Source organism: Lytechinus variegatus, chromosome 5 (assembly GCF_018143015.1).
Source record: "Lytechinus variegatus isolate NC3 chromosome 5, Lvar_3.0, whole genome shotgun sequence".
Lineage (NCBI taxonomy): Eukaryota > Metazoa > Echinodermata > Echinoidea > Temnopleuroida > Toxopneustidae > Lytechinus > Lytechinus variegatus.
Genome location: NC_054744.1, coordinates 39,882,374 through 39,910,273, shown reverse-complemented (window position 1 = coordinate 39,910,273; position 27,900 = coordinate 39,882,374). Strand labels below are relative to the sequence as shown.

Here is a 27,900-nt window from a genome sequence, read left to right as displayed (position 1 = left end):
ATGGAAAAAATGACCGGAAACTTTTCAATGTATATATATATAAACCATCCACATCCCCGAATCTATTCTCATGAAAAAGAATACGGTAAATGTAGAAAAAAAAACACCTGACAAATGTAGCTTTCCATAACTTAGACAAATTCGGTCAGAGAGAGGGGTCAAGTTGTTGAAACACAAATCTGGAAACATGGCGGAGCCCACAGAATCTTCGGGAACCACTGCTAAAGATCTCATCAATGTTGTCGTTAAGACACCGAAAGACAAAGAAACAATAGAAATCAAGCCTGATGCTACAATTAAACAGGTAATATATGTGATCAGGGTCCATGTGTCGACTGTAGTGTAGGACAAGTTTGTCAATATTGCTTATTCACGGCGCGATGAATGATCCAATCCACACTCACAGGCACAGTCTCTCGTTCTCAGCGTTTCACAACGCGCAACGCCGCCCCGATACTGGCCCTAGGCTTAGCCTATCTTACTTAGCACAGTCACAGGCATGACAGGACGTGGAATTATTTTAAGATTTTAACCCAGTCTAACTTGTAATGTGATTATTTGTTAATGGGTGATGTAGATGTTCGTATCTAGTAATAGTACCGGTACAATGAATTGACATTAGATGTGAAACTGAAAGCCCATTTTTAGCAGTTAAATTGTCTCAAAACTCTCATATAACATGTATAAATAATACTATCTAGCCTGGACAGGCTGGAGGCTCCTGCCTGGTCCCTGGAGAGTAAAAATCAGGCTACTGTATGTAGGCTTACTCTCCATGGAGCCTGGTTCGGGATCATTCAAGTGATGTTCGTGCAGGCTCCACTCCACCCAAGCTTCACTACCGCTAAACTATGTTCCACCTACCCGAACCTCAAGTCGGTGAAACACTTCAGATACTTCGAGTGGCAAAGGTGGGAAAAAAAGGATATTGTAAAAATTATTTCTAAAAAAAATACGAAATGAAATAGAAGCTTAATTTCTTACTCTACACCTTTATTTCACTCCTTGTGCACCCTCCGGCTATCCTCAAAATTGGTGGTTTTGTTGTTTTGCTGTTGGATTAAAAAACAAAGATTATTCAGTCTTGCATTTGATGTTACAGATTATAACAGATAATCTTTTTTATCACATAAACAAAGTTGTATTTCAAAGCCTCCTTTAATACTGGAAAAGAAAGATTACTGTACAGTTACCATGATTTCTTAAAAATTGTAATATTAATATTTTTTCAGCTTAAAGATGAAATCTCCAAGAAGTTCAGTGCTACCGTTGAGCAATTATGTCTCATCTTTGCAGGCAAGATACTCAAAGATAATGATACCCTGGAACAGAATAGTAAGTATCATATGTCTCTACCCTCCTTCATTTTTTTTACGATCGTACTGTACTTCTTATGTGATAACGTGAGGTTGTGTGAATGATAAACCTTAATTAAATTAAAGTTATGTATTCATTTCTATTCATGATATGATCTGGGTACCGTAACACAAAGGTTAGCGATTAATCATACGCTTGATTCTCTCGATTGATTGTACATTGTAGTCAATGGAATCAATCGTAGAAAAATGTGTCTACGATCATTGCTAAGCTTTGTGTTACAGGCCCCAGGTCAGATTTGGGGGTATCAGGTCAAAGGGTAGAAACTTTTTATATTCGAATGTATCTCAGTAACTACTACTGAACCATTTTTAAACTTGGAGCATATTGGAGCAGAGTTGATCTTTGAACTTGCATTATTTTGGTCGAACAGTTCTCTAAATGTTTTCATGAATGATGAATATTCATTGAGCAAACTGATTCATCCCACTTGTTCTTTTGTATTTGATTTTATGAAATTATGTTCATTCAAAGTATGTTTGATGACTTACATAGTATGAGTTTTCCTGTAAGTCTGTAACTGTAAATTTTATAACCCTATTTGGTACTAGAAAAATTTGCATTTTGTTTAAGAACATGTAATTAAATTTTAGTTTATTTTTTTTCAAAGATTTCTAAATGCCTATTATATATTAAACAAAGTCATAGGCATCTCTGGGAAACAAACTTTCTCTTGACATGAATTGACACACTATATACATGTCTTTGTATGCATCTCTATTAATGGATACCATTTATTATTCATTCAACATAACTTGGCATTTAAAGCAACTACAAAACTCTTAAGAGAAATAAGATTTGGATAAAATTTTCATATATGTATTTGCTTCTCAAAATTTTATGAAAGGGAGATATTTTATTATATTTCCGGTAAGTAAAAAGAAATAAAAAAGGGAATATCATAAAAGTAATTCAAATATGTCAACCATTTGATCCTTCGGTTGTGAGCAAAAGGATAAACAATATAAATGTTCAAATATGGGGGGGGGTCCTCAGAAGTAAATTGGTTCTTTTTCACTCATAAAATGTTACCACCTTACAACAACTTCAGTGATGTTTGCTTAAATCCCTCTATAGGACATTTTTATATTATAGAATTTCTATAATTTTTTGGATAGACCTTTGCACTGATATCGCCATCAGCCATGTTAGAGGAAAAACAGTGGCCTTGCTAATGCACCCTTCAAACATGATCACTCAAGTTTGAACTTGGAATGGCACATGATCGCATGTGAATGTACACAAAGGCACACCTTGGTCACTTGAGCCGTGTAAAATCATATGCATACATGTATATCTAAAGGCCACTGCACACCTTAGGACTGGTCCATAATCTGCTTTTGGAACAAATCGCATTTTGCTCATTTTCTGGAAATTTGAATGAAAAGTATCTTTTTATTTGAGGTTCATTATAACAATTTTGGCTGACTGCAAACTTTTTTTTTAGTAAAGGCCAAATTAGTTCAAAATCATAGCCAATTCTACGATTGCTATGATGATATAACAACTACCGATATATATTTAATTCGCTTTTATTCTAATAAGGATGATAGCATAGTCACAGGTTTTAGCATCTATAGGTATTTGTATGATGGTTAAGAACATGACACAGAACATCTGTGTATTGATATTGGCATTATATTCTACTACTTATATTAAAAAATCTGGTCATAGCCCAATTGTGAGGTGTGCAGTGGCCTTAATAGGTGATACTTTGTGATATGATTTTAATTATAACCACATCCTCATTTGAGCACAGTTTTAAGATTTGAAGTATGTTACAGAATGGGGGGGGGGGGTGCAAGGTTGAAATGTATGGCCAACTGTAAGATGTATATGTATAAAGATTTGCTTTTTTTTTCAAACAGAGGGAGTCAAACAGATGAGGAAATATTTCTTTAATCAATTATATCTAGCTTATGATTATTTTGCATTAAATTTGTGAAGATAGTTATTTGATTTCTCTTTGTCTCTTTATTGATTCTGACAGATTGTCTGGCCATTTCAATTTTGATAAATGAATAATTCTATATGTTCTTCTTTCAGACATTAAAGACAACATGGTTGTGCATCTGGTGATTAGGTCTAAGAAGGTAAATTAAAATTTGATCCATATCTATTTTAATTTTTCTTTGCCAAATGTTTCTAAATATGTTAATCTAATCTTTCTAGATCCTACGAAAAGGCAAGGTGAATTCCTTCTTTTAAATAACATCATCCGATCCAGGGGCAAAATATTTTAAGAGGAAGAGACGGAATAATGTGAGTTATCTGTGTGAGATGAAATATGCTCTTGTGTTGTAAAACTAGTTAAGCAATATGCATGTCTTTAACCCTAAATAGGCTTAGGTTCCATGATATGACATCCAAATCCTGAAAACAGATTTTTCTGCGATGTTTTGATATTAGTACCCGAGTGGAAAAATGTAATCGTTAATATCGTTTTTCCTCATGTCTATCCACCAATGGTCCATAGGATCAACCTGGTTCAAGCACAGCAACTTCTAGTAATCCCGCCTCACCCTCCAACCCCTCCTCCTCATCGACTACCGCCCCATCATCGACCCCATCCACTAATGCTCCTGGTGGCAATCCGTTCTTTGGTGGTCTTGGAGGGCTTGGAGGAATGGGTCTAGGGAACTTGGCTAATATGGGACTAGATTCAGCTAACTTCGCAGAGATGCAGCAACAAATGCAACAACAGGTAAGCATGATACTTGTACAGCTTTCACCACCACTATCATTACCACCACAACCCCCATTGCCACTATCACAGAGATGCTAACTGATAGCTCAAAAAAATCCTGAAAACCCAGGCCGGGGGTCCAGGGGCCCGCCCAGGGCCCCTGGCGGGGTCAAGGGCGAAGCCCCCTGAAGCTGGAACATTTTCTTATTCTTTAGAGGGCTGAAATCATTAATCTACAGTAGTACATAACAAATAATTAATGACATAATAAACTTCATATCATAGGCAAGAAAGGTGCTCAAAAAAAAAAATCATGTAACCCGTACTCATTACGGTACGGGTTAACCTGCTGCGGGTTAATATGCTGCGGCCAATGGGTGCGACTCGGGACGGGTGTATGTAGCAGCTGGGGTGCCCTTTTTCACTCACTGTACTCATCAACAAGACAATCCTATACTATTGAAAATCCATAAATCACAATTTCTATCAAAATGATGGATAGTTCACACATATGAATTGATGAATACGCACCAGAGAACACATATTTCATGGTAGCAAATAGGTTTTCAGCTGAAAATACAGGAAAATTTGCAGTTTTCATTTTGTGGTAGTGAGTGTAGCAGCTACATGTTTTTTCTGCTTTTTGGCTGATCCAGACTTTGTCATGTTCTTCCTTTTGAGGGTTTTTGGCAGCATGACCAAGTTTCTAAGTTCTGCTGCTTTCGTTTGGACCGATTTCTTTGCAGCTTGTTCTGGTGGTACGTCAGAGCCTGGCTTGGTCTTGGAGGCCTTCTTGAATTTTGACCAGGAGGTCTGCAAGTGATAACATAATGCAGTATCTACTGGAGAATGGAGCACATTGGGTCGGTGAAAGAGTTCCAAGCTGGATTTTCCCTCAGACTGCAGATGGAACTTCACTGTCTGAACAGCACTGAAAGTTTTTATCTCTAGTCGGTTAGTCTTTTGGTTTATGTAATTGTTCATAAGGCTAAAGTGCTGCTCTACTACAGGCGCTGTAATGATGGACAAGCATGCCTTGACTACTTTCCCCAACATGGGATACCCATCTACAACAGCAGCCCACCAGTGATCTGCACGAACTGCCTTTTCATCAACAAAAGCAGGTGGCAACATAGGATCACTATTAATCCTTAACACTTCATGTATGTATGCATCCTTGTCTTCGTCACTTGATATCACTGTAGGAAAGTGATGAACTAACTTCTTCATTGTGTTTGTACATTCAGATCTGCCAGAGCACACAGCGATTGGATCAACAGCAGCTAACCTCTGCAGTGTTACATTCACCAAGGGAAGTTTATTCACCAAGTACTTTCCACTGTCAATATAGGCTGTTTGAAGTTTTTCCAGAAATTGAGACTTTGAGTGCTTTTTCTTAGCAAGAAGCTTCTTAGCCTTTGATCCCATGTACATGTTGCTCAAATCTTCCAAGTTCTCCTTTGCATCAATCTGTAACGATTTGATTTGTTGTGCTGTGATGTTCTTGATCTTTTCAGTCTTCACAAAACATGCCAAAAAGTGGGTGGCTAACTCCATATGCTCCTCGTGTGCTCTGTGCACCATTGGTGCTCTCTGTTCGAAAGTTATGATGAAAGATTTGAACATGGGAAGTAGGGACAGATACAAGTGGATATGGATGAAAGTATCTATTCTTGTGTAGAAGATCCGTTCAACGATGCGTTTTTTCCTCTTTCTTCCATCTTCTGTGAGGTTTTTTTCCCTACAGACTTTGATGATTTTGGAAAGCTTGCTCAGGTTACTTGTAGAAACACCTTCCATAATCTCATCGAGGACAGATTGGTAGACTTCTCTCTCATTCCGGGGCAACCATGCTGAATACATAACAGTCAATGCATCTAGCATTTCCTCACTGGGTTGTAAGACATCAAGAACTGACAGCCATCTGTGTGGTCCTCTTTGTTTTGGGATGTGGAAGCTGCATTGAAGAATGTTACAGATTTCCTCTAAGTATTGCCGTAGATCAGTAGAAAACTTGAACTCGGTGTGCAAGTCATCAACCAGTCTCTCTACAACATTGTTGAAGTGACTGCAAAACCTACGGGAGGCATTGTGTATATGATGACATACATCACCATCGATGTCAAGCAAATGGTTGGCATGATGTTGACGCAGGAGGGTTTCAAACCCTCCTTTTTTCCCTCTCATGTAGTTTGCGGAATCACATAGCACAGAAATAAAATTGGACAGAGGAATGTTGTCATCTTTCAACAGTTTTACTATTGAATCAGTTATAGTTTTGGCACTGACAATGGTAAGAGTCAATGAACTGTAGTGCTGAACAATTGTCTCTCCTTTTTCTGGGGAGAAATAGGCTACCATAACACTTAGAACTTTCTTGTTATTATTACTTGTTGCTTCATCAAGATTCAAGGAAAAGCAGTTGGTCTGCATCTGATAGACAAGACGCTTCCGGGCAACAGCCCCAATGCCATGGACCATTTTATATGTAGCGGAAGCCCTCCCCAGTTGTACACCATCAAGGGCCATTTTGTCCTGGGACATTTCTTTGGCATAGGCAACAAGATGTGGAGCATCGCTCAGCTTGTAATTGTGTTCCGCCATGAAGGCTAAAGTCCGTCCTTCAGCATGTGATATCCTATCTTTCAGGTGCACAAAGGGTTTGGGAGTCTTGCTGTAAAGGAATAAATAAGAAATTCAATCAGCAAAAACACAAGAATATAATACATGATAACTTCAAAATTAAAATAATATAAATCTTCATAATATTAATGCACATGTATGTGCACTACCATACTATAATTTTTATTTAAATCCGAGCTAAGGTCAATTCAAAATGCTATCATCACATGATGGTAATTCACGATTGAATCTGAATGCTAATGACAATCTGTTAGTGATTATTGTCAATTTGTTAGTATAAATGAAAAATCTAAAAAAGCAAAATTCCTCATTGAATATCAAACTAAATTGTTTATAAAGATCAATGTAACAGGGTGGGATGAATTTGGAATTATGATTAAAAAAAAAAAACAATGGAGAAATTTTAACTTTGGCCTCTGTCATACAGATTACAGTAATTTCATAACATGATGGTTTAAAAGATGAAAATGTACTCTAACTCAAGAGAAAAAAAAGACATCACGCACATCCAGTGGCAGTCGTAGCAAGTGAAGGCGCTCCACATACAGCATCCATAAACCAGGCGGTGAAGTACATGATGATGTAGAAGTGGGCCGTTTCAGGAGTAGCAACTTCTGAGGTATTAGTAAAAATAATCCAAACATGTTGATGGGTTTATCCAGTTAAATAAATAACAGCATTGTCATGCTAAACATACAAAAACTTTTTATCATGCAAACAAAAAATAAAGAAAGTAAACAATTAAGTACAAAAACATTTTCTCATGAAAAAAAATCTGGAAAAAATTAATTTTAGAAAGACAGTAAAAAATTATACTCACGTTTGCTTACAAGTTTCAGTGGCAGGATGAACATTGGGAGGTGCCCCATACGGTATCCCTGAACCAAGTGATGAGCATGAGGTACTGGGTGCTGCGGCTGCAGTTTCTGGTGTGGGGACAGCACATTCTTTCTGAGCTGCAGCCTGATTAAAATGAGTTGAGTTTGAGCGTACAGAGAAACATTAATTTCCTATTACTAAGTACACAGCAAATCTGAGTTTCTTCAACTATAATACATGTACTGACAAATGTATGAGATGGCAGATTTAGTATTTATGTGGCTAATAAAAGAAGTTCTAAATTTGTGATAGCCTCAGAAAAACAGGTATGTAAGGCACTAAACTGTAAAAAGGCTCTTGATAAGCATGTGCCATCAGCTGAACCCATAATATATAAACATAATTATATGAACAAGAATATGTTTAAAAAAAAATAATGATATAAAACAGTAAGAGGGGGAAAACTGTACGAAAAATGCTTACAATACTTGAAGTATATGACTAATCACCATACAATAAAGACCAGATTTAAAAGAAGTTATGCAATTTAACTTGTGAATGTTGGACCAACCTGAAAAACAGAGGGCAACAGTTGAGCTCCCTTTCTTGCTCCACGCCATTGTCTGTGGCCTTTTGATGTTGCATGACCTCTCAGTGCTTTGAATCCTGCACGAAAGATAGATCACTTATAGGTGTAAGTTATACCGTATAACATTTTTGTTGGAACTTCGTAACGAATACATGTAGGCCGAACATTACACATCATTCTGAAACAGTGGAACCAAAAGAAAGTCTAGGGTCGAGAGTCTACTATGCCTCCATGGCCTCAGTCTATCGGCGACTTAATTTTTAAAGTTAATGATAATCTACAACTCGGCTTGGACTCTAGGCTCTAGCTACTAATGTCCACGAAACATATAATTTTTGTGCTTGTTCTCTATGGGAACAAACACAAATAATGAAGAAAAAAAATCAAAGCCTAAAAAGGCCAAGTTATACCAATTACAGTCTACGAAGTCTAACGACTCTAGCCTCTACTCTTGAATTTGATACATGTTATTTAGCTCTAACTTAATACATTTGAATCCAAAGAAAACTGGGGAAAATAAGTGAATCACTGTCTTAAAAAAAATCAGTTTTGCACGACTTTACAAATTACAGAAAGTTTACAAAAATTAAGTTTTGCATGATTTTACAGGGATTTTAAAAATTCACTTTAAATTTCAAAGCCGAAAGAACACCCACCTGATGCACCGTAATTGATCTGCTTTCCATTACACCACATGCAAATCGCCTTGCCCGACTGCCTTATCTTTCTGATGTATTCTGATAGGTAATCCCCATTCTCATCTTTGATCTCGAGCCAGGACCATCGCCATTTGTTTTTTACTCCTTCTTCTAAATCTCTGACACATCCTTCTTCTCTCTCGATGATTTCAGACATTTGTAAATGGTGACTGGGAAATCAGGGTCGAAATGCAGTCCACGCCGATTAGCTGAAATCCCGCGGCAGACAACCAATCACTCACGCAGCAGCAGGCAATTGCAGCCACACCGGGCCGTGCTTCGAGCGGTTCTACCGGGCGATCGCCCGACTGGGATAGCGCTGACACCCGTATCCCTGCAGGGTATAGGGCGGCGTTTGCAACTGCTACAATGTATTGCTCGCGCGTACCGTGCAAGTACAGTACCAGCTAAACTTCATGCTGCGCACAACGCTAATAATTTTCCGTCTGCGCAAATTGGCCATCCAAAATTGAAATTGCGCTCTCCGTAGCGAACTCCGTGACAAGATTTGGAGGGGAAATTTTTACGGATTTCACTTTGACAATCTATTTTTTTTTCCGGAATATTTTTCAGCAAAGGAAAAAATCCGGAAAATTAGCAACTCTGGGATGGTAGCAGTAGTAGCATAGACTAGTAGAAATAGTAGCAGACTAGCAGTTATAGTGGTAGTCTACCACTATAACTGCTAGTCTGCTACTATTTCTACTAGTCTATGCTACTACTGCTACCATCACTTCTTTTATCACTACCACTTTTACTACCACTACCACCACTATTACTTCTGTGACTACTACCACCATCACTACCTCCACCACCACTACATGTACATGTAATACTAGTATTACTAGTACACTACTACAACTGCTGGGGCCTGTTTCACTAAATAGTACTTAGTGTAACGGGACTTAGTGTCGCTGCGACGCTTCATACACTAAGACGGGTCTTACTGACGTCCTGTTGGTGCGTCAGTTCCACTAAACAGTTCTTTACTAAGTCCTGTGTGCGACGCGTCTTCAACAATAAAACGTCTGGATTTTGAGTCTACGAAGCCTAATTTCGTGTCCTTCGACCTTGTGTGAAGATAAAAAGTAGTAATTTCCCGCAAGTTTTCGTCTGCATCGTGTGCGACTAAAAAGTGAAAGGAGGAGGAATTTTGTCACTTTAACATAATTTTGACTACTGTAGGAGGATAATGGGGAAGGTATGGTATTTACCTTTTTCTTAAGACAACATATAGAAGTAAAATATTGAAAGTGAAATGTATGCAGTGGAAGTTGTATCTGATACCTCGACGAAAACAAAAGATTAACCAAAATTTTACCTTTTTGTTTTTTCTCAAGGGAGGAGGGGGGTGTTGAGTACAAAAAATAGTGCTCATTACCCCCCCCCTCCTCCCCCTCTCTCTACTATAAACATATTTGGTAGTGTACAGACAGGCAATGACATGATGTTGGGCAATTCATAAAAATAAATTAATAACAATATGCATTTGCCTCAAAAAATTTGAGAAAAAGAAGCAAGGACTTCCAAAGGGTCGAAGTCGAAGCGCTCCTGCAGTTTGTGGCCACAAGCATAGGCGGCGGAAGCGGGGGGGGACGTGTAACCCCCCCCTAAATTTTTGTTTGATAACCTTTTTTTTTTTTTTTTTTTTGCTTGTCAATTTTTTTTCCAGCATCCCCCCCCCTAAATTCACGTGGACCCCCTGAAACGTGTGTTGTCCCCCCCTAAAATTTAGGTTGATGACCTTTTTTGTGTGTGTTTTTTTTTTGTTTTGTTTTTTTTTTGCTTGTCAAACAATTTTTACATGTCTCCATCCCAAAATTTCAGGTGGACACCCCCTAAATTTTTGGGTTTCCGCCGCCAATGGCCACTAGGAAACATGACATTACACTAAGAACAGTTCCTACGTCTCGTCTGGACGAGACGTGGGCTACGCTCTGTATGCAACTTAGTTAAATGGGTACTAAGTACGGTACGCGTCTTAGTGGTCTTTGTGAAACTCCCGCTAAGATGCATCTTACACTAAGTCCTATAACCGGACTTATGGATGCTTAAGACGCATCTTAGCGCTTAGTGATACAGGCCACTGGTTCTATTGTTACAAGAGTACTACTGCACTACGTTATTTACTTCTTCTATGACTTATGAGGCATTGCAAGAAACTTGCGATCAATTGCAAGTCCATTTTTGTTCCCGAAATCAAGAATATGCCATGCAATAAATTGCAAATTTGGGATTGATTGTTAATCTGCTCCATGAAACAAGGAGTGTAATATGATTTGCTATAGTTAAAAGTGATCAATCAATTGTAAAATTGCAACAGAATATTTGTGATTGATTCCAAATATTTTCTTGCAACGCCCCCTATGACTGCTAACACGAGTAGGTAATGCACTCCAACCAGGGGTAGCTAATAAAAATATGGTATACAATTAATTAATTGTTCATGTTTTCTTGTTGAAGTTGGTGAACAATCCAGACATGATGAGGCAAGTATTGGATAATCCCATAGTTCAAAACATGATGCAGAATCCGGATATATTCAGGAATCTTGTTCTCAACAATCCTCAGATGCAACAGATCATGGAGGTAAACCTAATTCAGTATTGATTCTTCTGTCTCAAATGATTTGTCAAGTGTTATTATCAACCTAATTTCTGTAGACAAGCTTTTTCAGGAATTACAGAATAAAAAAAAAATCAATATTTTGCCATACATTGCATTGTAATACCTTGTACTGATTTAAAAAGAAATGTTCACATGTTGCTTATATGAAAAATGACATTAAGAAGTACCTGTTATTCAAAATTTGGGTTCAATCCGTAATCATATTCCACAACAACCACACAAACAGCTACATTTTATTTTTAGACTTTTTGAGGTCATGAAAACTGTAGTTTCAAAGTATTATTTTTTGTAATTTTAATGAGTTTAGAATGATTAGTTGGTCAATAAATATGGGGGGGGGGAAACAAGCCTCCATGTACATGTATGTGATAAAATCAAGCTACAGAAGGGTCAATTGAAGCACTCTTTAAGATTTTCTTACTTTTTACAGCATATCGTATACACCTAAATCATGAAACGCAATACAACTCACACTTTATTAAAAGTCTCTACAAAGATTATGTAAAAAAATATACTGTAAGTTGTAACTCTTTAAATCAAAACAATGAAACCAATATGAACTGACTTCGCTTCTCACACAGCGAAACCCTGAGGTATCACACATGCTGAACAACCCGGAAGTGCTTCGTCAAACCATGGAGCTCGCTCGTAACCCTGCTATGATGCAGGAGATGATGAGATCACAAGACAGAGCACTCATCAATCTAGAGGTAAGCATAAAATGGAGGAGGGAACTATCTAAAACTACATGTGGTCTGGTCTTAAAATGTACTTAAAAAATCCATATTTTATTGTTTGAAATAGAAGAATAGAAACATTCCGAAAATAAATTCTGCCCAATTGATCTTGGGCCAGGCAGCCACTGTGCAGCGCCAGATCGACAAGGCTCGATCTCTTGTATGGTTGAACGTTATTGTCAGGGTAGCAGCAACTCCCATCTTTTTACGTATTTTGGTCTTACTCCCAAGCTCCTGGTTGTAAGGCGGATGCTCTCCCAACTGAGCCAACATACCATTTTTGGGATAACTGTTAATAATACAGAGAATTAATTAGCCTATAGTATATATGTATAGAATAATTGAAATGTTTTTGAGATGCACATACTTGTTATAACATAATCACTGTTATATGAATATATTGAGTTATGAATCAATACGTTACCATTCATGTGGGCCTATATTACAAGACTCCACTGCTCAGACTGATGCATTATGGGTAAGGAACTAGGTAAGTGTAATTTGACTAAAATGGATATTAAATATCCACAACCTTGAAGAAATAAGATTAATTTTACATCAGTATTTATGAGTCTCATATTACTCTGTGTGCATTTCTTCTACAGAATATACCTGGTGGTTACAATGCACTACGGAGGATGTATACAGACATTCAAGAACCCATGTTGAATGCTGCTCAAGAACAACTAGGAGGAAACCCCTTTGCAGCTTTGGCAAACAGTAAGATATATCTCTTACTTCTTAATAGTAAATTTCAATAAAAAAAATAAGAATTGCCTCTTCTGTTTTTCAGATTTGATCTGAAATGAAAATTCCTTTTGTCATTGAAAATGTACACGTCAAAATAAATTAGGTTTTACAAAGGTAAGTTAAAGATAAATGCCAGTTGTGGTAACGATTTCAAAATGAGTTCGTACAGAATCCAATGAAAGGACCACCAAAGTGTCTGTTTGTATAAATAAGAAATATGTGCCAAAGGATTCTGGAAGAAATTGTGTAATTGCTTAGAAATTAGCAAATAAGCACGGGATGAGGGTCAAGTGTCTGACCGATATTCAAAGCAATAATAATACACTGTCCCACGTGCGCTTATCTGTTTTGGGGATCTTCATTGTGAACATTTTTCCGCGTAGATTTCAAGATTTCACAGAGTTCAGTGTATTTATCCTTGATGATATAATGACCATTAAGCCTGCTTTTACAGACTTTCTCGTGAAATCAGTGTTTACTGCAACTACTTTCATTTACCTTTAAATGAATTCTTTCATGTAAAGTAAAGAACCCAAATTTATTTTCTGTTTTAATTTACCTGTAAATGGAAAATCACTGTACTGTAAGACCAAAAATATGATCAAAGATTGGTACGATGCATGTTTTCAAAGGAAATGGTATAAACTGCACGAATAGATTTGGTATGTGCTATTTATATTTTCTTTTGTGGTCTTTGTAAAAATTAAAAGAATTGTATTGATTTTATTTTTCATTAATAATTTTGATGAATTTTGAATCAAATTTAACAATTGATTTTCAAGGTTTGGACCAAGAACTGTTTAGGGGGAATTAATGAACAAAAAATATTTTTTTTTTCAACAAGCTACTAAAAAATCTTGTATCTGATTGGCCTAGAGCAAATTTGTCAAAGAAAAAATGGTAACAAGATCCTGCGTGGAAACATACTCCTAAACAATGATAGTCCAGTCCCAAGAAAGGTCCCAAGAAAGTGGCTTCTTTCATCCAAGTGATATTCATGACTTGAGATGTTTTGCATATTTAATGAACTTGATGCGGACCAAAACACCTCTTTTCATTCGGTCATTGCTGCTCCAATTGTGCATCGAATTTCATGAATTTGGTACCATTGTAAAGAAGAAGAATCATTCTTTCAGGTCATGTGTTTGTATTTATTCAAAGATTTTGTAATATAGGTTAAAATTTTGATCTAAAATATGCTACAAAATAAATCTTTTCACCCGACAAAAGCTGCTATTTCGCACTTTATTATTTTTTTAGCCCAAAATGATTTTTACATCATGTCATAAAGCTGAATATGTAGGGGAAGGCGGGGTAAGTTGTGACAGTTTTTGCTTTTTGCAAGTTAGAATTGATATGATTAATAATCTTGTCGAAATAAGTACCTTGCTTTGAAATTTCATTCTTCTGAAATATTTTCCACCTATATATAAATTTCTACCCCAACACTGAAAGTCATCGTGACCTTTGAAAAAACCGATGTCAAATGGCACAACTTGCCCCATATATGGGGTAAGTTTGAGCCACCTTCTGGGGTAAGTTGAGCCACAAAAACTATGTAAAAAATGTATGGGGGAGAACCAGCATGTCAATTTTTTGTTTTAAGTCTTTTCACTTGCTAATTCTCTATAAATACTAACATCCTGTAAAAGGAAAAGAGCAGTCATGTAAATTTGCTCCTTTCAGCCTGCATTTCAATCGATTTTTATGGTTTGTTTGTTTTTTAAGATACATTACTATAGGAATTACTATGGCTCAACTTGCCCCATGCTGTTTGGCTCAACTTACCCCAGTCCGAACTTAGTGCGATAATTTTGTATCCACACATTTATTATGCATCCATCATATAAAAGACTATGACAAGAATGAAGATCCATACCTGGACTAATAATGTTGTTATCATGTCTTTATTATATTTAAAGACGTGTGTGTTTATAAAGCACTTATCTATTTCACACTCTTTTTTACTTTTTTGGCTGAAATTCACATTTTTCCCTCTAAAAAAATACTTTTTGTTTCAAAGTTGGAAATAATGTGGTGGGGTTAGGGGTTATGCTATGGGTCATCAATATATGACACCACCACAATGTCTGACTCATTCATTATTGGCCTGCGGCTGGTGGCTCAACTTGCCCCTATGCTCAACTTACCCCGCCTTCCCCTATGCTTTGAAATGATATAGGTTTCGAAATAAGAATTGGTTTAATCGGGTCAAGATCACACTTTTCATTTGCCAAGTACATAAATAGTTTGAAAACAAGAATACTGCACTCTGATTGGTCAAAGAGACCACACAAAGGCAAATTCCAACGGTTCCAGTGCCTGGGTTCGTGGGAAGGTCACACTTCCCATGTGGTAATCTCCTCAAATACCCAGCGCCTGTTGTTCTGTGAACCTTATCCAGCCAATCAGAACTCTTGATTTCATGCAAGTACAAAATTTCAGAAATCTCGTCCTGTACCTTGGTGGGAAAAGTGTGATCTTGACCCGATTAAAAGGTGCCGCATATCAAGAGTGGCATTGTGAGAAAGTACAGAAAATCAGCTTTATGGTGATATAGATATCATCGAGGCTCAAAATAAAAAGTTTTGCACAATTTGCAAAAGAAAACAGAGGAAGAAAATTCAGTTTTGAGCACATTTTCAGGCCAGAAATTTACTTTTTAAACAAAATATTATATAGAAAATAAATGACCAATATGAAAGAGTAACTTTTACTCTATCTGATGGTGCAATTATATTTCTTTTAACTTGAGGTTAAAATAGGTAAATTCTTATAAAAAGAAATTCTCTTGAATCACGAGATTTTGCAAGGAGGAGGATTCAGCCACGAGATGATTTGGATGAATCTGGCCTTTTTGCTCATTAGCACAGGGACCTGCGGTCTGACTGAGTAAAAGCCTTTGCATCCAATTGTGGAGAACATAATTTGTGATTTCCCTTTTGTCTAAAAAGATGGTATGAACTAGTTTCATTGGATAGTGTTTAACAGCATCCATTAGTTTCTGAGGTTTACCCCAATAAACGGTTCTGGAAAGCATTTCAAATGCAAGTAATGAATTTATAAGCTTTTAAAATCCTTGCATTTGATTGGCTCTGGGCAAACTTGTCAAAGAAAATCCCTGACAGGATCCTTTGTGAAACATTCCCCAGCTGATTTATCATGCATCAGAATTAGACATGCAATTACTGCATACATATGTTAGCAGTTGACACATCATCCTGTACAATTAATAGATGAAAAGGGTCATACATTTTTAGGCAAAAGTAAGGTCACATATTATGTACTCTCCAGTTGATACAAAAGCTGATTTTTATTGTTCAGGAGTTTTTCATGAAGCATCTTGTTAGTAAGTAATTTTCATTGACCAATTTGTTACAAGCCAACCAGATACAAGGATTACAGTAGCTTATAACAGTTGTCCGTGAAAACCACTGACTAATTATTTTGGTGAAATGCTCGCCTGTTTACCCACATTGGTTGCATGTTTTATACAATAGACTTCCTGTATCTTTTCTTTGTTAGGTACCTCAACCTCCCAACAGGGGGTGGAGAACACAGAACCTCTCCCTAACCCCTGGGCACCGCCCTCGCAAAGGACCTCATCCTCGACCACCACGTCAAACACCACATCAACCAGCAGTACATCCAGTACCACATCACCCGGTCTAACTGGAATTCAACCAGGTAAGCACCGACAGAGTGCCTCCTTGCTTGATGATGTACTGTTGGTTATGAAGATGATATCGACGAATATGACAATAGAGACAATTGTTATTATGAGGAAGATGACTTAGATGATGACAGCGATGACAATGGCCACAATGATGATGATGATGATGACGACGATGATGTTGGTGGTGGTAGCGATGGTGATGATGTTTATGATGATGTTGATGATGATGAGGATAATGATGTAGATAATGTTGATGATGAAGGTGATGATGATAATGATGATAATGATGATGACGATGATGTTGGTGGTAGCGATGATGATGATAACGATGGTGATTTTGATGTTTATGATGATAGTGTTGATGATGGTGATGATAGTGATGGGGATGATGATGATGATGATAACGATGATATTGAAGTTGAGGATGATGATAATGATAATAATTTTCAAGCTTGATATTTTTTACCCGTGTTCTATTCTTTCAGGTGCTAATATTTACAACAGTCCTGGGCTACAGAGCCTGATGCAGCAGATTCAGAGCAACCCAGCACTGATGCAGAACATGGTGCAAGCTCCTTACATGCAATCTGTGGTGAGATCTATGGTCGAGAACCCAGATATGGCAGCACAGGTATATCAATATAGGTTTATCCAAGGACAATTTCCATTGAAAAAAAACAATAGAAACAACAATGCGAAGAACATAGAAATACGTAAGAAATTTAGAAAACAATAAACTACATAAGAAAATGAATGTGATGTTGAATTTGTTTAGTACATTTGATTAGATTACTATAAAGAGTCTGTGAACCAAAAATGAGCATTTTAGGGGCATTATTTTCTTAACGCAAACTTATGATTTTACGCATAAAGTAGCATAATCAGTTTTGTAGATTATGCCATGGGTAACGCGCGTGCCAACGTTCGATCGACAACCAAGGTCATAAGGGGGGCTAAATCATCCCCCCACTCCAGTCTACTTAGGCATCAAAAAAGCCCAGTCTATTTAGGGTTAATAATCAAACCACTTTTTATCTATCCTATCAGGTAATGAGGAACAATCCACTGTTTTCTGGTAACCCGCAGCTTCAAGAACAAATGACGAGGATGCTGCCAGCTTTCCTCCAGCAAGTAAGTAACTCATGACTCATGTGCAGGGAGGGTAGGAAGGGATAGCTCCCCCCCTCCCCACTCCCCTGAAAGGAAAAAAAAGTTTGTCACTGGTGCAAAAAATTTCTAGGAAGGGGGACACTATGTGTTTTATCAAGGAGGGAGTATGGTCAAGGTTTTGTTTTGTTTTGCTTTTTCTTTTTCTTTCTTTTTTTAAAATAATTTTTTTTAAATTTTTTTTTAGGGGGGGGTCCCCCACCTAAATCTGCCACAGTTCCCAAAGTATAATTAAAGAGGGCATGAGGAAGTATGATAGCTCAGTCTGTAGAGCATTGGTTTCGCAATGCTGTGATCTGAGTTTGGTTCTGCCTAGTGAACCGTGCCTTTTGTTCCTCTTTTTGCTTACAAAAATTCATGCTTTCTTTAATCAGGTTAAAAACAACCATCACTCACATTTCTATGGTTATGACTTTATGTCCTGATTGATTGCCAAATCAAACATATATATACCAAGATATAGTCTATCCTCAAACCTGTTTGGCACTCCATATGGAGACAGTATTCTTTGATTTTTTTTTCTTCACTAAATAGATGCAAAATCCTGACGTGCAGCATGCTTTGACGAACCCTAGGGCTATGCAAGCCATCATGCAGATACAACAAGGCATGCAACAACTAGCTACAGAGGCCCCAGGATTGCTACCTGGGTAAGTTTGCATCTTACAATTGAGTTACTGAATTATTATGCCTCCTGGTACTAAGTGGTTAGTTTTCTGATAGGCTGATGCTCTGAAGTCGCACTAAAATGCCCAATTGAGTGCAATGCCGTATTTGTCAGATTATTCATTTGGGAAACACATAAGTACCATCAACGGGGATACTCTTATTGAATACCATAATGTGCAGAGGCTTTTATGAGTGACACATTTGTTAACTTCTTTCGACAGCATGACTGGAGCTGGACTTGGTACCACTCCGTCTGCCTCGACAGGTTCGACCGCTGCCACCACAACGGCTGCTTCAACCACCTCTCCATCCACCCCATCCACCACAACGCCATCAACACCTGCAGGTACGACGACCAGTACCACCACACCAGGTGCACCTCCCAGTCTAAGTGGGTTACCTCCGGTTGGTGAGCCTCAGTTCAATCAGCTCATGACTCAGATGTTACAAGCTCTTGGAACGGGCGGACAGCAAGCTCAGGTAGCACTATATTTATTTTCTACTTCATCGGGGAGTGGGGTGAATTTCGTGGAAGGGCTCATTGCATGTTTTATCTGACATTTACCATAGTAACAATCAAACACCTGTTGCTTTTCAGACAATAAAAATCAAGGATATTTTTCAGGGTCCCATTTCATTTGTGATAAATATTGATTAACTTTTCATAATAGACAATATTTTGGGCATATCATGTTACAGCGATGTATCAACATAATAATAAAACCATTATCATTATCTATTCTTTTTTTTAATATTGCATAATTTTAATCATTTGAAATATTGCCTAGCAGTAATACTGACTCATTCATACTTCATTGATGCCTTCACCTCACCATGTAAAGTGATCACAAAATTAATAAGACTGATTGATTATTAATATTGAATCATGTCCTCTATGTAGCCACCAGAAGTTAGGTTCCAGGCCCAGCTCCAGCAGCTTTCCTCGATGGGGTTTGTCGATCGTGAGGCCAACATCCGAGCGCTGACGGCCACAGGGGGCGACGTAACTGCAGCCATCGACAGACTTCTTGCAAGATGACCGCCTTGATTCAACATTTCAGCTCAAATATGATCCTTGCAATCAAAGTTTGGAGGTACTGATTTAATGATATTGATCCCATACTAGCATCAGAGTCTCCAGATAGCATCAGATGAATACACAGAACCTAACATTGTGTATTAACACATTTGTATAATATAAATCGATTGATAAAGAAGTAAATTAAAAGAAAGAGGAATAGAAAAGAAGAGAGCATAAATTCAATCCAAGCAAGACCCCACTGGTAATTTATGATATGATTCATACACCTCGTTAATATGTGTATATATTTCTCTTTTCGTGAAAGAAATATGAATAGATTCCCATAGTTGTAATATTCATTGTTACGTCATGATTGGTATTGTAATGATGAAACTCGTTAGAACCGTTTCTGCAAGCCATTGCCTTAAAATACTTTGCTCTGTGCATTTAATTTAATATGTAATGTGTATTTTCAGTGATTGTATAATGTGCCCTTTCAGATTTGTATATCATATAGAGTGACTGATAAAGTTAATCCGACATGTTTTTTAATGTTACATAGTTTCACAATCCTCAATTATTTATGTGTGTGGGCAAATTGAGAAAATGATGAATCAGGGCTTCGCTTCCCGAAGCTGTTTTAAAGTTATATTACATGTGAACTGAAGTACAAGCAACTGGTAGATAATGAGCCTAAGGTTTTACTGACATTTTTTTTTTCGACATAAGTTAAATCATATTCTGAACATTTCCTTAAAAACTGTGACAGAAAAATTCTTTACACTTAAATGTATCTCTGCACTGCTTCTCAGCATCCGCGTGATGTAATTAGATTGTAGAAACCTAAATGGAAATTTTTTCTCAGTCATTTGTAAAGTTGTGCATAACATTACAAAAATACTCTTTGGGTCACAGAGAATGCTTGAATATGAAGTATAGGATTTAATGAGATGGTTTTAATGAATATTCCATGTTTTATAATATCTTATTACATTTCATTTATACTGTGAAAGAGATAGAGAGAAGGAAACAAATAACGGCAAATTATTGCAGACATGTGAATTCCCTGAGGTATTAGGAGCTATGAAAGAGGACAGGAGTGCAAGAAGTGATCAGAAAAGGATCGTTTTTAATTAGGTTTCAAATATAGACAGATTTTCTTTCTGTAGGTGTATTTCAGTTGGCATGAGACATGTACTTGATTACAGCTTGCAAGAGAAATGTAAATGATGTCAGTATTCATTCTTATATTATGGTAAGGCAAAGGTTGGTTAAAAACATGGTATTTCCTTTAGGTTTTTCTGCTAATGGAGTGTTTCAGCTTTATCTATATTCTATTCTGGTTTTAAGGTATTAATGCTCTTCTTGTTTACACACAAAGTTTTAGGTATTTCTATATAAACCAAATCCTCATCCTTTTTAGCATTATATTCTGCAACATACTTTATCATATACGGTTTGAGCATCGAGCATGGTCAGAATATATATAGCATTAAATGTACACTTAGATATTGACTATTCACGTGATATTGCCCCCCCCCCCCATAATGGCTATGCTTGTCCTTTTCATTCATTGCAGATTAAAATAACACACAATTTCAATTTAATGTCAGAACTTAAGTCATTTTGTGTTAGTAGTCAAATTTGTTGTAAAATTTTTCCTCTTAATAGTTTAGAATTATGTTTATCTTGCCTTTATTGGGCTTTATCACACTTGTTTACATGATGTACACATACACCAGGGCTCGACATTAGCAGTGGCCCGGGGCAACCTAAATTGTGAGTCGGGCAACCAACATTTTTTTTGAAAGCCCACACTTGCTGGCCCAGTCAGGCTACCAAAGTTTTGATAAATTGTATTGTTTTCTGTCGTTTTAAGGCTACCAAATTTGCAATGCAGGCCAATAAAATTATGAAATTGATGACTTTGTGGACCGATTAGGACACCAAGAAAAAAATGGTAGTGTGGAGCCTTGCATATACACATCTGAAAATGTTTTAAACAAAGTATAGTGGCTGGGCATCTGCCAAGGACACAGTGTATAAAAAGGTCATTATGACATCACCCACCTTACACAAATTATGATGTACCTGTATACTGTGATCATGCATGCTATTACCCAGATGACATGCATCATATATGTGCTTTGGCACTACTGATATCATTTGCATACATAGATGTCAATGGTATTTTATCATTTTCCCCCTCATAGTATATCTATGCTGTATTATTAATGATGGGATTATATTCTATCCTGTCAGCTACAATGATTATGTTTCTTGAAAATTCGCATGAATATTCATGGAAGGCAGATAAGAGGACTGTAGTCGGTTAATTAGGTTTTAGGTTAGTTAATATTGAATTGGCTGTTTGAGTTGTTTACATCATTGATGTTCCTTGCAAAAAAAAAGATTTGCTACTGTAAACTTATTTTTACCATTCCCTTTTTTGCATTTTATGAAAAATTATATAGAATTTATAATTTTGTTTTTGGAATCTTTAGTTTTAATGATGGTGCCCCTTTTTTCAAAGGGGAGTTCATATTGAATCCATGGTATTGACTTATGATAATTACATTTTCACTATATTCACTAGTATTTTGGGATGAAATCGTATGCTGTTGTAGTTTCTCCAGCGTTAATAAGCATGGTCAGGTTTTAACTCTTTATTATTTCTTTTTCAATGGAATAATGATCATGCTATTTGACATGTCCTTGTGAAGTTGATTATTTTAGTAATTAGTCTTTGTCTTACACCAAGTGATATCATGTGTGGTGTTGAAGGCTGGTGTTAATATTTGGGCCTAAAGATTGGCTCTCAGCCTTAATAAGGACTGGTGTTAGGATGAACACCTCTCAGTGTTGAGTTCTGCAGACTGATTCAAAAGCTCATCTCTAATAACCCAAAACCAAACACCGTACAGTGTACTTGAAATCACCAAAAGTTTACTGCAGCCGTAATACTAATTCTGCTTGTATGTCGTTTTGACTCTTGTTTATTTTACCATGCACATTCTCTATTTATCCTACAATATTCCTTTCATTGTTTACATTATATTGCATTGAGTCCTAGTTTATTAATATGCATCCATTCTTTTTTTTATTACTATAAGTAATTTGATCACATTTTGTAGATTTTTTTTTAATTCCTTCTTGAATTTTGTAAATTCCTTTTGATAACCTTATGTAGTTTAGCATCAGCAAATCTTGTCATTTGTGTACCGAAAAATTAATGAAGTTGATCTACGCTATGGTACCAGTAATAGAAGTCTGTTCTTTGTTGCATTGTCTAATATTGTTTGTTATTGGATGTATCCGGAGAAGGGGATAGGAGAGGGATTTCAATGATTGTATAGTGATATAATGTTTGTATTCCCCATCATTTTTCCACATGACCTATCCATTCTAGTACCATTGTTGGAAAGCCAACTGCTTGTATTTCAGTTTCAATTAGTTACTATTCATTTAGAATTGCATTGCTTACATCCACCATAACTTGATCATGAGATGCATTGCTATAAAATCTAGTGACCGCCATCTTAGGACAGCTGTATCAGCAGAATCTCTAAGTACATGCAGTGGCTTCCCTACACGCCCCTTTGAATATATCAACTCCTCTGAGAAGTTGGTATAATACACATTATCAATAAATCTATCTCATAATGCCTCTCCATTGTCAGCAGGTGGCTTCACTCAAAACCATCTTACTTGCACTTAAAATGTGATATTAAATGATATATATTCCTATGAATAGATGTACACAAACTTCATGTTGCTTCTACATTCAGTAGGCCTATCTGTATTACCAGACTGTATGTTTATTTTCGAGGTGATCAGTTGTACACATCTTTTCCTGCAAAACCAGACTGTCGTAGCTGCATATCTCTCGCAATGTGCCCTCACGCATTGTGTTGTTATCAATACTTGTAAATATTGTATATGTATAACATAGGGGTATGAAATTAATGCAGCTGTTCTGCAGTTGCAGAAACTGGTATCTTTTAAATGAAGATGGTCATTAGTTCTGTGCAAAAATCAATATGCATTATTAAACATCCTGGCTTTAAACAGATGTTTTGTCAAATCCACTATCTGAAATTAGAATGGATAGATATTGATTATATATGTAAAATACTATTGATATTGAATATGGACCAGGATATGAACATATGTATTGCAGTGATTACTTAACATTGTAATTATATAAAAAAAACTTTTTTTGCATCGTTAGTGCCCATTTCTTATTTCAGTATCATTTGCAAATATGGTAATAACTGCATTTTATAATATCTATAATCTGTATACCTGGTCCTTATAATCATAACAACTAACATATGTATTTATATATTAGTGTTTTTGCCATTTATTAAGGAAATGAAAAACGTGTAGACCTTGCTTCGAATTTAATTGAACAGCAATTTCTTACTCTAATTATTGACCCAATCGTTGTTGATGTGAAATTCCTGGTCTGTGTAAGAATCTCTTTGTGTATGTTCTATAATTCTCACACCACATAACAGCAGAGAATAAATGGATAAAAGAATTATCAACACTTCATGTGAGAGTTTTAGTAGTTTCCTCATGTTGATGGATACATAGGGGTGGAAGTAGTGGTAATGAAAATGGTAAAATGAATTGGATTGAAATAACATGCTTTTTATCGAGATGATTAAAGGACAAGTCCACCCTAACAAATAGTAGATTTGAATAAAAAGAGAAAAATCCAACGAGTATAACACTGAAAATTTCATCAAAATCGAATGTAAATTAAGAAAGTTATGATATTCAAAAATTTCACTGAATTTCACAAAACAGTTGTATGCACACCCTTGTCGGTATGCAAATGAGGAGACTGATGACATCATCCACTCACTATGCCTTTTATATTTCATTATATGAAATACTGAATATTCTAAGTTTCACCTCTTTGTCAAGTGAAACAAAGATTAATTCCTCCCTGAACATATGGAATTAACATTATTTTAATACTATATGGTTCAGTCAAGTTGGCCCTTGTCAAATCTGTAAAAAATGAAAAATTGCAAAAATTAGACAGTAAAAAACAAAAGAAGTAGTGAGTGACATCATCAACTCTCTCTCATTTTCATGTCACTAAATTGTGCATATAACTGTTTTGTGAAAAATAAGCGACTTTAAAATGCCACAACTTTCTTATTTTACATCCGATTTTGATAAAATTTTCAGCATTATGCTGGTTTGATTTTTTAAAAAATTCAAATCAACATTTTTCTGGGATGGACTTGACCTTCAGGCATGGCAGGTTGAGCAAAAATCTTCATAAAAAAGTGGACAGTAATCTTTTCATGATACCCTATCAAGCCAACCTTGTGAGGTGATGAAGTGTTATTTTGCTATATAAACAATAGGAAGTTGATATCAGTTTATGGTTTTGCAATCTGTAGGTGAAATTATTTTGGTATGAAAATCTTGAATTAGCAAACAGGTGGATTATACATTCAACCTGGTTGTAGAGGATGGTGTGAAAGGAAATGCACATAGTAACTGCTCTATATAAATGGACATCATAGATATATTAATCACACATGGCATCATCATCGTCGTCAACATTGAATGAAATCATTAATCATCATGATCCACATTACAATGACCACATAATCGTCAACATCAATATGACATCACCATCATCAACATCATAGTCATCATCACCATCACTGTCTTTACAAGCTACCAGTAAGAAATGATTATGCAGTGTATATAATGTGTCACGCTTAAGGTACATGTGTGTTTGCCCCCCCCCCCCAAAAAAAAATAATTGAAAGAATCAACGAATGGGTGAACGAATGGATCGACAGTTGAATGAATAAAATGAATGAATAAACTAAATGAATTTTGGAAAAAAGTAATAATTGTATACATGTATATTAATAAAAAACTGCAACTACTCCCCAATAATTGGAGTCTATCAAATTACATGTAGGTTGTTTTAAACTTTTATTTCATACAAATAAATGGGCAAAAACAATGCACTCTCTTTGCTGCTGGTAACATAAGTATATAAATAAAGCTGCTGGCATTACTTTGAACAAAACTTGTTTCTGAAATTCCTCAATATGCTGGGAAAGTGCCTGCATCACTGTAGCTTCACCTACGACAACCGTTCGTACACATTGAAAATATGACTCGACCAATATTGTAGTAGAGTTTACTGGGTATAATGGAGCTAAGCTCAAGCCACCAAATCAGAACTTGTGGTGAAGCCCATTAGCCCACATATATACATGTACAAACAAAGTCAGAGGTGTTCTAAGTCAAACATTGTATTGCAACAGGTGTGATTGGTTAGATGCTCCTCACCTTTCCAGACTAGGAATGCGCTTTACGAACGCAGTATATTAACATGGCTTGTATACCAACTCCTAATAACTAGTGGGGACAATTTTGTAAAGTTGTTCACAAGTTACAAATGACTTTCAAACAACTCGTGACCTGTTCTTGGGTGCCAATTATATTAATTCCAATCAACTGAAGTCGAAGTAAGCTCTTTGTAGGTTATAGTTCTTGATAACAGTCTGAATTTTGAAGTTTATAGCTTTTGGGTTATACAGGAAATTTATGCTCACTATACATGTAAAAGAAGGGAGTACCAGTATTTGATCTCGCTTAAGTTCCCCAGTCCTGTGTAAAGCAGTGCTCAATGAAAACAAATTTGGTTAGCACGGGCCACTTTCCATGATTTTATGATGGTAATATTGGGCCCAAAGAACAAACTAAGAAAGGGATTTATAAAAAACGGCCCAGATGACTAAGAACACTACCCTCTCTTCTGTATTTTGTTGATAAGGTTATAAAAGCTTAAATCATTTCTCCATGTTTGCACAGATCAAATAAATTTGCTGTAAGCACAGATAATCTTTCTTATAATCTTAAATATCTAACACCGCATAATGTAATAATATCAAAATAATTTACAGCTTAATTTCTTAATGTGTGATTTCAAACTAACTACTAGTATTGCAGATAAAATCGACTTGACTGACTCTATAAAAATATAATAAGATGAAATATAAACAAGAAAAAATACCAATGATAAATTCTCTGGTTCCACATTCAAAATAACCTCTTAACACTAATAAAATATTCAAGATAAAATTTGATTCATTAAAATTGACTGCTTCCACTACCAAGTATTTCCTTGCCATAATACTCTATGAACTGATAACTAAAAAGGAAAAATAAGTACAATCTTAAGATTTAGTTGTGTTTGGATACAACTTGAGAAATAAAGCTAAAGTTGTAGTACATGCGCTTTTGATTGATTGACAATCTAGTGGATTTGATTGCAACTCTTTCTGAGATGTGGATCCGGCCTTGGCCCATATTTAAGCAATTTAAAATGAATTTTGCATGCACATTGGCATTACTTTATGAATATGTGTCCCCAAAATGAGAGTAATAATGAGTTTTATGAGTGAAGTCTTGAAATATCTCTTTACATACATACAGGGATCTGCATGGATTATTTACAGGGCTGAATGTGATACAAAACCCTGTGGACAGATTTCTCCAAGACAAATAAACAAGTTTATTTTTGTCATTGTTACATCCATAATCATCACAAACAAATATTTTTAGAGTCAACAAATGAAATAAGAATCGCCATCCACTGACTTCTAATCCACTAATTTCTGTTTTAAGTTGACTTTACTTGATTTGGGATATCTACTATATGTTCTACATAGTGCTACAGGAGCTGGAGTCACATAGCCCCCTATTTGTGAAACATAGACATTTTAATGGCAAGTAAGTATATGTACATGTATATTTTCACATAAAAAAACAACACATTTTCTTCATTTACTAAGAAACTCATTCTAGGTACATGTACCGGTAGTTGCTTCCTTATGTCGGACGGCAGAGTACATATAGTCCTAGGCCAACTCTGATCTCTTGTAAGTAATACATTAATTAATATAAGAGCAAATACAAAGTATAACAGGCCCTCTGCACAAAATCTAAGGTTTGAGAATTAAATGAGACAATGCATACTAAAAATATGATTTTTATGATTTTTTATGAAACAATTCATTTCCATGAGCCGAGTTGAAAAAAAATGGTTTTGAGATCTGGAAGACAAATAGGAATCAGGATACATGCTTTTGTTCATTCAGATTCTGCTAAAGAGTGTCCCAGCAAAATCATCGACAATAATAACAATGGCCAAATTCTGACTCCTTTATTCTATGCACTTTGTCCACAAAAACAAAGGAAACTTCAGCACACTCATTCCACTTGAAGCCTTCTACCAAACAGTTTAGTGCAATGTCAGTGTCATGTTTCAAAATACCTGTTTCACAGCATTTCAAGTTTTTGTTCTAAATCATGACATCTTAAAATTTGCATGAACACATCTGTTTTTAGCAACATTGTAAAAGCATTTCTAATTTTTTTTTTTTTGGGG

The 27,900-nt window shown here is 36.2% G+C and overlaps 2 protein-coding genes across 5 annotated transcripts; one reads left to right on the top strand and one right to left on the bottom strand.

Moving 5' to 3' along the window:
- The first annotated feature begins 134 nt into the window (after nucleotides 1-134).
- LOC121416128 (ubiquilin-1-like) lies at nucleotides 135-22,678 on the top strand. Its single transcript, XM_041609595.1, has 13 exons — nucleotides 135-304; nucleotides 1,233-1,335; nucleotides 3,424-3,470; nucleotides 3,854-4,081; nucleotides 11,276-11,401; nucleotides 12,022-12,150; nucleotides 12,783-12,897; nucleotides 16,453-16,614; nucleotides 17,089-17,234; nucleotides 17,651-17,734; nucleotides 18,305-18,420; nucleotides 18,661-18,919; nucleotides 19,341-22,678. Exons 1-13 carry the CDS (start codon nucleotides 188-190, stop codon nucleotides 19,476-19,478), a joined length of 1,770 nt encoding a protein of 589 aa, XP_041465529.1. The 5' UTR covers nucleotides 135-187; the 3' UTR covers nucleotides 19,479-22,678.
- Nucleotides 4,604-9,099, bottom strand: LOC121416126. 4 transcript variants are annotated; one of them, XM_041609591.1, is made up of 4 exons: nucleotides 8,771-9,099; nucleotides 8,097-8,191; nucleotides 7,527-7,669; nucleotides 4,604-7,320 (listed from the first exon to the last, which is right to left on the bottom strand). In XM_041609591.1, the coding sequence occupies exon 4, from the start codon at nucleotides 6,665-6,667 to the stop codon at nucleotides 4,661-4,663; it is 2,007 nt and encodes a 668-aa protein (XP_041465525.1). In that variant the 5' UTR covers nucleotides 6,668-7,320; nucleotides 7,527-7,669; nucleotides 8,097-8,191; nucleotides 8,771-9,099; the 3' UTR covers nucleotides 4,604-4,660. The 4 variants fall into 4 exon arrangements, with proteins under 4 accessions (XP_041465525.1, XP_041465526.1, XP_041465527.1 ...); XM_041609593.1 differs by having other exon boundaries at nucleotides 6,669-7,320; XM_041609594.1 differs by having other exon boundaries at nucleotides 6,669-7,317.
- Nucleotides 22,679-27,900: the final 5,222 nt, after the last annotated feature.